Genomic DNA, 12,013 nt, shown 5'->3' with positions numbered 1-12,013 from the left:
GAGAGATTTAGAGATGACAGAGATTTTGAGATCAGAGATTTGTTTATTTATTACTTTAGTGCATTGGACCAGCTGCAGTATTTCATTTAGAGGCCTTGCATCTTACTCCAACTATTGGAAAAATATTGCAGTATTTTAGAATGTGTGTTCATCTTAATTTAAAGATGAGCTTAAATTCCTTCTTAAAAATTTTTATTTCTTCCTCATTTGAACTTTGAGCGTTTGGCTCACATTTGTCTTTGTTTCCAGGATCTCTTACAGGTAGGTAGTTATAAACTGTGAACAAAACCACGTGGTTTTTAATATAAGTAAAAATGTATCCAAAAAGCCAAGGCAGTTAATGAAAGCTGATGGACCATACTTCTTATGTTTGTATTGGTGGTGGGTTTTGCTTTATTTATTTAGGGATTTCTTTTAGGTTTATTTTTGTTTGGGTGGGGTTTTTTGTTTTGTTATTATTGTATTGTTTTGTTTCATTTTGTTGGCTTTTTTCAGAGGAGCCTTATAACTTCAGTCTCTGTTTAGAAAATGAGAATGTTCCTGGAACATGCTTCAATGGCCTCCTAGTGAAACACATCTGTTCTTAGCCACTTGCATGAACAGTAGAAGGACACACAAAAATTTGATCAAACAATGACAGGCTTATTCTATAATCAGAAGAAAGATTTTGTGTTTCATCCTGACATAAATAAGAAACCGCTGACTGAAACCTCAGAAAAATTCTCTAGGATTTTTGTCTTTGAAATGCAAAGAGTAATTTTTGAAAAAAATTATGAACGTAGAATCTAGTCCAGGCAACTTTCTGCACATCCTTGAAGCATGAATGTCTGTTTAAGCTGTTCTTGCTCTTTGTGGGGCTGTATTAGAAATTTAGGTGAGAGCACATTCAAGGATCTGACAAAATGACTTTTAGGGTGGTTTTTCAACTTTCTTCACCTCAGGACAGCTTCTTCAACCAGTAGGGTCCTTTGAGGTCCTTAATAATGTTACCATTTGTAAACAAATCAGTGTTCTTCACACAAGTCTTGAGAGAGACTTGAACACATTTAAAGTCTACCCCTCTAAGCTGTTAGCTTGCTTTTGCAAATCTCAGTGACAAGCATCATTCTGCAAGGCTGCCTTGTATTTATACTAAAAAAAGGCACAAATTAAATGACTATGCCTTCTAAACAAAAATATATTAATTTTCCATTACAAAAGCAAATCTTATAACTGTGGGAATACCCATTTAGAAATCCCTCAAACTCTTTTGCACAGTTGTGTTTTGTATGGTTTGTGATGGCATCAAAGTGGGTGCTAGATGTTATTTGTAACCTCAGCCATTTTTATTTCGGTCCTTGAATTTTGCTGTTTTGCCTTCTGCATTTCTACACATTTATCTCAGTGTTATGTTGTGAGCAGATATGACCTTGTTCTTTTGGCTAGAACAAATTCCAAGGGGTCCATTTCTGGTTATTTTAGTTTCCTGTTAGAAGGAAAGAAATGAAGGTGAGGGGGAGGGGGTGTGACCTGAGGAAAACTGAGTAGGTACTTAACTCTGAAGTAGTAGCTGCCCCACTGAAATCTTACAGTGACTTGCAAGTTGTAGTTCTCAAGAGCCATGCTGAATAGAACTAGAGGGCAGTAACCTTGCTAACAGCTGAACAGAGCAAATACTTGCTCCTAGTTGGTATGGTATTCAGCTATGGCTCTGCCTGGAATTGGTGTCTTTCAAATGCCTTGGCTGATGACAGTGCATTTAAATAAAGTATTAGAATTTATTCATACAGGGGATGCATAGGAGATTAGGAGCTCGTTAGGAGATGTGATTAGGTGTTGATCCTAACAGCTAGGAGTAGCTAGAAGTCTTGTGACCCTAGAAGTCAGAGATCTATGGAACATTATCTTCTCCTTTCCCAGACAGTAGGATCGACCAGCTTCTTGAAACCATAAACTTCTATTTTTAAAGAGCAGTCTTTTCACTCTGATAGATGATCTAGCAAATCTAGCATTGTATCTGGAACTACCAGAATGTGTGTCAACATCTTGTATCTAATGCCTTTGCCAAGCTTCATATACTGTACCTGAGCTGTGCATCTGTTTTCTCAGTCCATATATCATTAAAAACTGAATTCTGTGAGGCTTTTCTAGATGATTGGACCTCAATTTCTGAATTTACAGAGGTTTTCATCTTGAACATTTCTTTTAGCAGTAATGCTTCCTGCATACCTTAGAGCCGTTACTGTATCAGGTGAAGAAGTTTAAGTCGTTGTTATTTGAAACTACAAATTAATATTTTGGAGCTCAGGACTATTCACTTAGTCTGAAAGGTACTGCTATCTGAGGGTAGCCTAAATGAGTTTAAGGCCTGCCTCATTAGCAGGCAGAGAATGCACTATATATGCACTATATAAATGTGGAAGGTGATGGTTGACAGTCATATTCTCTTGAAGCATCTAAGGAGGCTGTAATTAACAGATGTCTGTAGTTATGTACTATGAGTAAAACTTAAGTCCTTTCTCTTATAGCAGTCTCCAGACAGAAACCTTGGCTATCTTCATCCCTAGAGTAATTTCCAAAGTCAGGTTGAATAAGACTTAGTAATTATCATAAGAGTTCCATCTTAGCTGAGAACACTATATTGTCCTAGTTTTTGTGGATACTCCATTTGCCTTCCATTCTGTACTCTCTCCATTAATTTGATATTTAATGTTGGGCCTGGATGTTACGTAATAAAGTGCTAATTTTTAGGAAGTCTTCTGGAGAACATGTATTTAAAATAAAAAAGCATCCCTGTTCCAGATATCCTCTTTGAACACATCTAACAAACATATGACCAACCCCCAAAAGTGTTTACTGGGAGACTTGCCTCTTCTTGAAATGACTCAAGCAATAGGTTAAACAGTATAATATGGACCAACTGGTGTTCAGACTATTCTATTTCCTTGACTGTTCTGCTTGTGTGACCATGTAATTTTCAGTCATTCAAGGAATCTAAATACTTATGAACTTCCTGTAACTTTTTGAGAAATGTCATTTAGATTATTTTTGGGACTTCATGTCAAGTTATTGAAATTTCTTTTGTTTTATCACTGATAGAATTTTGCAGCATAGAGAATTAGTAATGTGAATTGGCTTTAGTTGTTCAATCTGAGATTGTTTTTGAGAGAGCGGTATTTCAAACTTCAGTGTATTTGCTGTTCTTCATCCTGCTTGCTGCATACCCTCTGTACCCTCTGTGATTCATACCTGGGTCTGCTCTAAGGGGAAGGTTGTCTACTTTAGGTACTTTGCTTAAAGATGTGAGAATCACAGAAGGCTATCTAATGCATATTCGATTCCTGGTAATACACTGTACTGGACAGGGCAGTATAGCAGGAAAAAGTAAACAAGTTTATGGATTTCTAAATACTGCGGGGGGTTTTCAGCTGTATTATTTTTAATGCTTATAGGTAGCAAAAAAATAGCAAACTTGCTAGTTATGCTAGAAAGATGTGCTTCATTTAACATTAAATTTAGTAGTTAAAATAACTGAGACTGGATGTTTGTTCAGGTTATGAAGCAAATACTTGGAGTGTGAAATAGCTGTCCTGTAGTATTTTTGGAAGAGGTCTCTTTCCTGTGTGTAATCAATGAGAGAAGCACCTTAGAAACCATGTAATATCAATCTCTTTGTTCATAGCTCCATCCACAGATCAGGAAGGGAAGAAGAAATGGTGTAGGGACATGTGTTTAAACTTACAGAGAAAGTGATCTTTTTTCTCTTACTTTGGGTAGAATTCTTTTCCTACCTTTTTTTCTAGGAATTGGCTGACCTATTTTCAATAAATGTGTGATGTATTCAAGTATATGCTTTATAGTTTTCAATGCCCCCCCTAGATTTTCAGTCCATTGTTTGGTGAAATTATTAAGTGATGAAAAAATGAGATGAATTATGGAAAGTTTTATTCATTTATTTCTATAGGTTTTATATGCTGGACCGAGGAAATGTTTCTTTAAAGATAATGGTCCTTATGTAAAAAAAGGTCTTTGGGAAAGGACTTAACAGTCTTGGAAAAGTAGAATTTAGTTCTGTTATAACTCACAAGTGAATAGTAAATTTTTTTTTTTGGCAGTTAAATATGAAAGTGTAACCACTTACATTTCATACAATGGAAAGTTCTGTAATAACTCTTATAGTAACTAAGGAGTACTATATGCTTTCGGTGAGACAGGAGATCCTAGTGTAAAATAATACATTACCAGAACAGTGTGATCTCGCTTTAGCAAACTAGAAATCTCATAATCTGATTGTAGTAAAACTGAATTAGACAAAAGCAGAGATGTGTGTATGCTAATATAAACTGATGCAGTGCGCTTCATCTTTCTCTCACAGATTGTCATACTGAAGGGCAGAATATCCTTTTCACTGATGGAGAATATATTAATCAAATAGCAGCATCTAGAGATGTAAGTTTTGCATATGATGGCTTGACTATTTTTCTCTCAGCTGAATTGTTTTACAGTATTTATAGCTTCCTTTTTGCTTAATATTTGACTTTTTCTTCACTAACACAACTAAGGAAGAAATCCATGTAACTAGAAATAATGAGAAACCGCCATATTTGTGCATAAAAAACCAGTATTTTGGTATTTATTCACACAATTTTGATTTGTGATGGATTTTTCAGATAAGTTTTAAGAAAAACGTCAGTGCTCTTTCAGGAAAAAAATGTTATCGATGGAATAATATCTTTTTAACATGTTAGAGGATCTCTGTGGGATAAGCTTCGTAGAGCTTAATTATAATTTTTTTCCTAATTTAATTTTATGTAATTGCTTTGGAACTTGTTGGGGAATTTCAGCTAGTTTTAACAGAAGAAATATACTACATTCCAATAGAGTTTTGTATGAAAATTACCTGTTGGCCAAAGCTGTGGAAGCCCTAAGAAGTGCTTCTACTAGGGTCAAAACTGTTGTGGTTGTTGTGTGTTTTTTCAGCAGATAGTTACCACGTTCTTAGTTCTGAATTGGTTTTTGATACTGAGAAAGCTGTAAAACAGGGATGGGATATGATCAGGTTGTCAAAAGATGCCAGACATATAACTAAGAGAAAAGTGGGATTAATGTGTTTCCCTCCCAATGGAACAACTCCATCTGCATTTTTAAACAGAAAACTGTTTTAGCTACTTTCTACAGGAGTCACTCAGCATGCAGAATTTTGGGTTCCAAATCAGGAGTGGTTAAGGGCTTAAAATATAGATGTAAATATTTATGAAAATACGATTACTGTAGTGAATTTCAGAGTTAATTATTTCTATAGAATTTTACTATTTTCGTAGTGTTCATAGCATTTTCATAGAACTCAATATGTGCTTAAGGTATGTCAGGTACTTATTTCACCTTGTCCTGTTTGCTGTTTTCTTCTTTTCTCCTCTGTAATGTTGTTTTATAATAAATGTTATTTTATCAATGTGTCCTCTGACAGTTTACTCTGAAATAGTATTATACTGGTGCACTTATGATTTGAAAAGTAAATTAATGTGTTTATTATATAGTATAAAGTAGATTTTTATATTTATTGCAGGATGGCTTTGTAGTGCGAATATTTGCCACAAGTACTGAGCCGGTACTGCAACAAGAACTGCAGCTGAAGCTTGCAAGAAAATGCTTACATGCCTGTGGCATCTCATTGTTTGATCTGGAGAAAGATTTGCACATTATCAGTAAGTCCTCTTCTTTGAAGGTTAATAACAAGCCTGGTAATTCAAACAATAGAGCTGAAAGGCTGCTCTTCTCTTTGTCTCTTATTACATACAGGAAGGTATTATAAACACATGGAGAGGTACAAGGGGTGTGAAACTGCTTAAGTGTTATTTGACTCATAGTCAAATCCATACATGCATTTTGAACCACCTTTCTCTCTGTAGCACTATCCACAGTTTTCCAGTGTTTTCCTTTAGTTGTATAATAAATATGTAGTTGTTTGAAGCTTGGACTTTATAATAGTGCTTGTATAACACGCAGTTAAGCTGGGAAACTCCTTGCTGTGTGTCAAAGTCAACAAGTTAAAAAGATCACTGACTGGGTTACTGGAAATGGATTGAAAAACACTTGTATCAGAATTTGAGATGAAGAACTGTTAGTATCTGTGAAAGTATTTTGAATATCACTTGGCCTTTGCTTTGGGGTATTTTTGCTCTGTTAGGTGTCTGCTTCTGGCTCTATCAGAACCAAAGTATAATTGACTACATGGACCTTTCAACTGACCAACTGCAGTTGCTCTTGTGTGTTCTTTTTTCCTCTTTGAGCAACTCTACGAAGTCTAGTTCAGTAAGCCTTCTTGTGACAGCAAAATTTGGTTTCACTTGTAGCTTTCTTAGATCACTTGTTATGACAAACTCTCCCTAGCAGAGTTGGGTAGGTAACTGGTCTGAGAAACTGCCTGTTAAACTGTCCAGTTAATGCAATCTTACTTGCCCAGGTACAGGGTTTGATGAGGAATCAGCTGTCCTTGGTGCTGGAAGAGAGTTTGCACTGATGAAAACTGCTAGTGGAAAGGTACTGAAAATGTTCTGTAGTAAATAGCAAATTGCACCGGTAGATTTTTATGTGGTTTTTGCTTATTATTTTCCATAATTTATTTTTACCTTTTTAGTATGTTAGAATGAAAGTCTATGACTGTATTTAAATACTTTTTTAAGAGCCCACTTTAAAGGCTAAAAGGCAAATAGTTATTTGAAAACATAAACAGATGGTTGGAACCATTAAGAAATCCATGGCTTGAATTTACAGAAATTTCTACTGTCAATCTTAGAGTGAAGGGCTTTGTTTTAGACTTGGGGGTGAAAATTACCCTTCGTCTAGAAATGATGTATTAGCACCTTTGTAAATTTTGCCTTCTCTTAACTTCCCACAAACAGTGTTCGACTCATCTAGCCAAACAATTATATATGAAAACTGACTCTGTGGCTCAGTAGAAAGCACATTTCAAAACAAGCAAATTCTAATCAGAATGTTTTCCCCATTAAGTAAAAATTGATGGGTTTAGGATAAAGCTATTGAAATGGTGTAAACAAAGTCAGGAAAAGTTCTGTATGGTTGGAAATGACAGGATTTAAAAAAAATGCAACTTTAAAAATTATATGAGCTTGAAGTGCTGTGGCATAACTAAAAATGATAAACTGTTTTCTCCTAGATTTATTATACTGGCAAATATCAGAGCCTTGGAATCAAACAAGGTGGCCCTTCAGCTGGCAAATGGGTTGAACTCCCAATCACAAAATCTCCAAAGATTATTCAGTTTTCTGTTGGACATGATGGCTCACATGCCTTACTTGTTGCTGAGGATGGAAGCATATTCTTCACAGGTTCTGCTAGTAAAGGAGAGGATGGTGAATCGAGTATGTATCATTGCTTACTTGACCAATGGTTGATAAAAGCCTCTTAACCACTTTTTAATTTGAAGAGTTTTAACATTTTCCAAGAATATGTAAACATGCCACTTGGGCTGAGTTTTATGCCAGCCACAGCTCCTGACAACCAGTGCCACTGCCTCTCCCAACTACAGAAGTTAATCTCTGTTTTACCACAGTTTGGATTGTGTGGTGGCAGTACTATTTTACAGTTGTTCTGAGCAAAGGCAGTCATAAGTTTGGTCAAGAGGCCATTGTTGTTTTATTGAACTTTGGAATTATTTTTTTTTTGCCAACTAATGGAGAGGTACATGGATTAGAAATTGTAGAAGCATGATCTTCTGTGCCTTGATCAAGGAGAATTCTTTAGACATAAAAGAAGACTTAAATTTGATCTTCAGACTAACAAATACCTCTTCAATATAAAATTAACAAATTTCCTAGTTCTGGTCTCTGAAGTTGTATGTTCAGGTTCAATTTTAAGACAAAGATAGCTTTAAGTGCCTCAAAGCTGTGAACTGCTGTGATATTAAATTAAATACTTCTTTTTAGGAAACAGGCTGTTCTGTTATGTTGTGGTAGATTAATTAATAATAATAAGTGTTTTGAAATACTTGGAGAATCATTCCTGAAAGATATTGATCTAATCATGACTTTGCTTGCCATTGAATTTTTTAGAGGAACCCATATAATCCAATAAAAATTAAACCAAGAGATGGTACATATAGTTGGGGGGGGGGTGTTTGTTTCTGGGTTTTTATTTGGTTGGTTTTGTTTGTTTTTTTTTTTCTTTTTCAGTAGCAGCCTGAAAACTAACTCCTGATTATATGAACGATGTTATTGTGCCTTGGATGTTTTTGTTGTTGGGGTTGGTTTTTTTGGTAGAATGACTTGTAACTTATTTATTTATTTATTTAAAGCTAAAAGCAGACGGCAGTCAAAACCATATAAGCCTAAAAAAATTATTAAAATGGAAGGAAAGATTGTCATATCTACAGCGTGCAATAATGGAAGCAGTTCTGTAATTTCAAAAGATGGAGAACTCTACATGTTTGGAAAAGATGCTATTTACTCTGATAGTACAAGTAAGTTAATATTTGTCTTTAAATTATTTCCCAACTAGACTAGTTGAAATTAGCTTGATAGTTTTTAGCCTGTTTGTTGTTTGTTTCTTACTGTTCTGATAGATTTCTGACATTCTGCTGATTGAGGTAAATATGAGAGAAGGGTAGAAAGAGAAGACAAGTTTCCATAAGTTCTGTAAAAATACTTAGCAGCAGTGGTGACAAATACCCAAATTAATGCTTCCACTATGGAGAAAAAGAAATAAAATCTCTTGTTGTAAATATCTGACACTAGAAGGCCACACAGGGAAAGTCATAGAAATGAGACATGTTTTGCTACAAAGTCTGCCAGAAACCAGGCTTTATATGTTTCTATGCTTGTAAGGCAGCAGGTGATCAAGTACATGTCAGTTTAAATAAAATAGTAATGAAATAAATTCCAGTGGCCTTATGGCTCCTCTAAAATTGTTTTTCAGAACAAGTGATTTGCAGCAGGATTAGGTTTGCTTTTTTGGCTTTTCTTCCTTTGCAGCACAAGTGGCCTAGGCCTAATTCTCCTTCTAATTCTAGCACTTGGTTTTTTAAATCTGTTGTTTTTCTCCTTTGCCATTAATTTTAAAATTGTCTGTATCCAGTAGCAGTTTTGTTATATCATTGAGTTTCCATCTCAGCTGGAAAGTTCAATTTGCCACTCAAGTATTTTATGTCTTCCAGGTTTAGTAACAGATTTGAAAGGCCATTTTGTGACTCAAGTAGCCATGGGCAAAGCTCACACCTGTGTGTTAATGAAGAACGGGGAAGTTTGGACATTCGGTGTAAATAATAAAGGACAGTGTGGACGAGACACAGGCTCCATGAGCCAGGGAGGAAAAGGTGTGGGACCTAGATTTTTCCTTTTGTTTTGTGTGCTGCAAAATATCCCACGTGAAACCAAAGCTAAACATTTTATTATAAAATGTAATTCCAGTACTAATTAAGTAAATACAACGTGCTTAAAAAAACAAACAGGCATGAATGCTTTCACTTCAACTCTCAGGTATTTGGTGTTGTGCACGTACTAATAAACATAGTAATGTTTAAAAAAAAATAAAAAAAAAAAACACGGAGAACAGAACTTAATTACTTTCTGTCAGTAGAAAAGCTTTTCTGTAAAACAAATGAGTAAAACCAAACCACATCCTCTTTGTCTTGCTATGTGCTATTGTCTTAGTAAGAAAACATTTTCTACCTTTCCTTGTTTGCATTCAGTCTTGAGGTTGTCATTTACTTAAACAGGATGTGAATGCAAGTCTACATCTTTCTCCACAGAACTGAATGTTTGAGTTACTCCTAAATAGAGGTATGAAAAAGTCATACCTATTCACCTTTGCCTAATAGAATATTCTACGTGACAAGTAAATGACCTGTTACTTCTATACCGAATAGAAGTAATTCATTTCCCTTTTAGTTTTGAACCTACCTATATACCCCAGCCCAGGTGCAGGGAGGTTTCAAAATTGTCATTGTGCTGGCTGAGCATGCAAATCAGGCATACCTAGTCATTCCTTTTAAAACCTGATTTGAGAGTGTTCTTCAGAGCTTCCACAGGAGCCACTGTTCATAGAAACATTTAAAAGTTTGGGTTGGAAGGGACCTTTTAAAGGTTATGTAGTCCAACCCCCCTGCAATGAGCAGGGACACCTTCAAACAGATCACATTGCTCAGAGCCCTGTCCAACCTGACTTCACCTCTCTGGGTAACCAGAACACTCTTTGTTGGCCTTGGAAAACAACTATTTCTTGTTTCAATATCCTAATTAGGTTTTGGAGTTGAGAACATGGCTACAGCAATGGATGAAGACCTGGAAGAGGAACTGGATGAAAAAGATGAGAAGTCCATGATGTGTCCTCCAGGCATGCATAAATGGAAGCTGGAGCAGTGTATGGTGTGCACTGTATGTGGAGATTGCACAGGCTATGGAGCTAGCTGTGTTAGTAGTGGGCGTCCTGATAGAGTACCTGGAGGGTAAGCAAATGTGTGGAAATGTGCGTGATGCAGTGTGTTGAGTGGCTAAAGCATGTATTGAGTGTAAACTGAGCTGATGTATTTTAAACTTAAATCTAAAGTAACATTATAGCTAAAAGAGTACGCTCTTTTAAAATCAGAAATAGATTCAGTTTTTTTGTAAATAGCTTGTGATGGCTGTAGGTGATTTAGTTTTAAATACGTTTTTTTACTTTAGCATAGAGTTCTCTACTAGGAGCTGTTGGATATGAGCACCAGTATAAATCTGTCTCTTGACAGAGTTACTGGCTCAGGATAACCTTTCTTTGTCCTTTGATGGAACTTTTTTATCTTGCTGTTCCAGTTGCTTTTATCTGTTACTTCTGAGCTGAGCTGCATAAAGGGCCACTGCTTTACATAACACCATTGCTACTTCTCCAGCATTTCATGTGCTCCTTGTTTCCTTGTTCATGTTTTCACGTGATATACATTAAATTAAATGAAGAAAAGTTAATGCTGAGAAGTCAATTCAGTGTGTGGTCAGCATATGGTCCTAGCATCATGCCAGGACATGCCAACAGCAGTCCATTCTGTTTATCTCAGGAAAACTTACATGTCCACAGATAGAGCAAACTAATAATGTATGTTTTAATTACCAAGGCATCAGTGATGCATGAAAATAAAAGACAATAATAAAACAACTCTGTTTGCTGCAGAATCTGTGGTTGTGGCTCAGGTGAGTCAGGCTGTGCCGTATGTGGGTGCTGCAAGGCATGTGCTAGAGAACTGGATGGCCAGGAAGCAAGGCAAAGAGGAATCCTTGATGCTGTAAAAGAGATGATACCTTTAGATCTCTTGCTGGGTAAGTGATACGAAATTAGCAAGATGGCTTTTAATTCTGTTTCTTACTGCACCTTTTTTCTCCTCAGTACATTTGTTTACATACTTTATTATTACAGGACAGTTTCAGTATAATATTGTTAAAATGGATAAAATGGAGTTTATCGGTCAGATTTATTTGTTGGTTATGTAGCAAAGTGGGATCATTCTGTTACATGAAATGTTTTAAGCTTACCCTTACTATAGATATCTGTGCCACTTTGTGACCTGTGCTCTTATGATACTAATATTGATACTACAAAGTTGTTCTTGTCCTTTTTGGTATGTGAAAATTTTTCTATAATGCTTATATCAGGACTTGAGCATTCTTAAACCAAAAAAGGGCTAGTTCATATGAAACGTTTTAAGAATATAAACAATTTTGGGCTTGGTTTAATAATAACACTTTCTGAAACTTTTTAGGGGAGAATTGAGATAACCATGACAACACATAACTTAATATAGATATGTGTATGCCTAAGTACTGAGTACTGCTCAGTGACGTTGGAATTGCCAGATTCATGAAAACCAGGAAATTAGGAAATAAAGCTTAAAACTTCTCCAAATTTTCTTAAGTCCTTTCATTATTGTCAGAGCCATGTAAAGAGCAGCCAGTAAGTAGGTTTCAGTTTTCATTTACTTAACAACTTACAGGGGTTTTTGCCATCATAACAATCTTAAACATAATTTTACATATTTTATTTTTTTAATCTA

General features: G+C 35.6%; 1 protein-coding gene across 1 annotated transcript in view; it reads left to right on the top strand.

Annotated features, from left to right (window-relative positions):
• The window catches only part of MYCBP2 (MYC binding protein 2, E3 ubiquitin protein ligase), a 151,842-nt gene that overhangs the window by 43,143 nt on the left and 96,686 nt on the right, over positions 1 to 12,013 (top strand). The window contains exons 9-16 of the mRNA XM_017829956.1: positions 4,355 to 4,428; positions 5,546 to 5,684; positions 6,443 to 6,519; positions 7,157 to 7,361; positions 8,294 to 8,458; positions 9,152 to 9,310; positions 10,237 to 10,441; positions 11,137 to 11,282. Of these exons, the coding sequence (XP_017685445.1) occupies positions 4,355 to 4,428; positions 5,546 to 5,684; positions 6,443 to 6,519; positions 7,157 to 7,361; positions 8,294 to 8,458; positions 9,152 to 9,310; positions 10,237 to 10,441; positions 11,137 to 11,282 (1,170 nt within the window). The remainder of the gene's footprint in view (positions 1 to 4,354; positions 4,429 to 5,545; positions 5,685 to 6,442; positions 6,520 to 7,156; positions 7,362 to 8,293; positions 8,459 to 9,151; positions 9,311 to 10,236; positions 10,442 to 11,136; positions 11,283 to 12,013) is intronic.

Source organism: Lepidothrix coronata, unplaced genomic scaffold (genome assembly GCF_001604755.1).
Source record: "Lepidothrix coronata isolate B3197 unplaced genomic scaffold, Lepidothrix_coronata-1.0 Scaffold172, whole genome shotgun sequence".
In the NCBI taxonomy this organism is placed as follows: Eukaryota; Metazoa; Chordata; class Aves; order Passeriformes; family Pipridae; genus Lepidothrix; species Lepidothrix coronata.
Note: the sequence above shows the minus strand (reverse complement) of the source record. Positions and strands in the feature narration are given on the sequence as shown.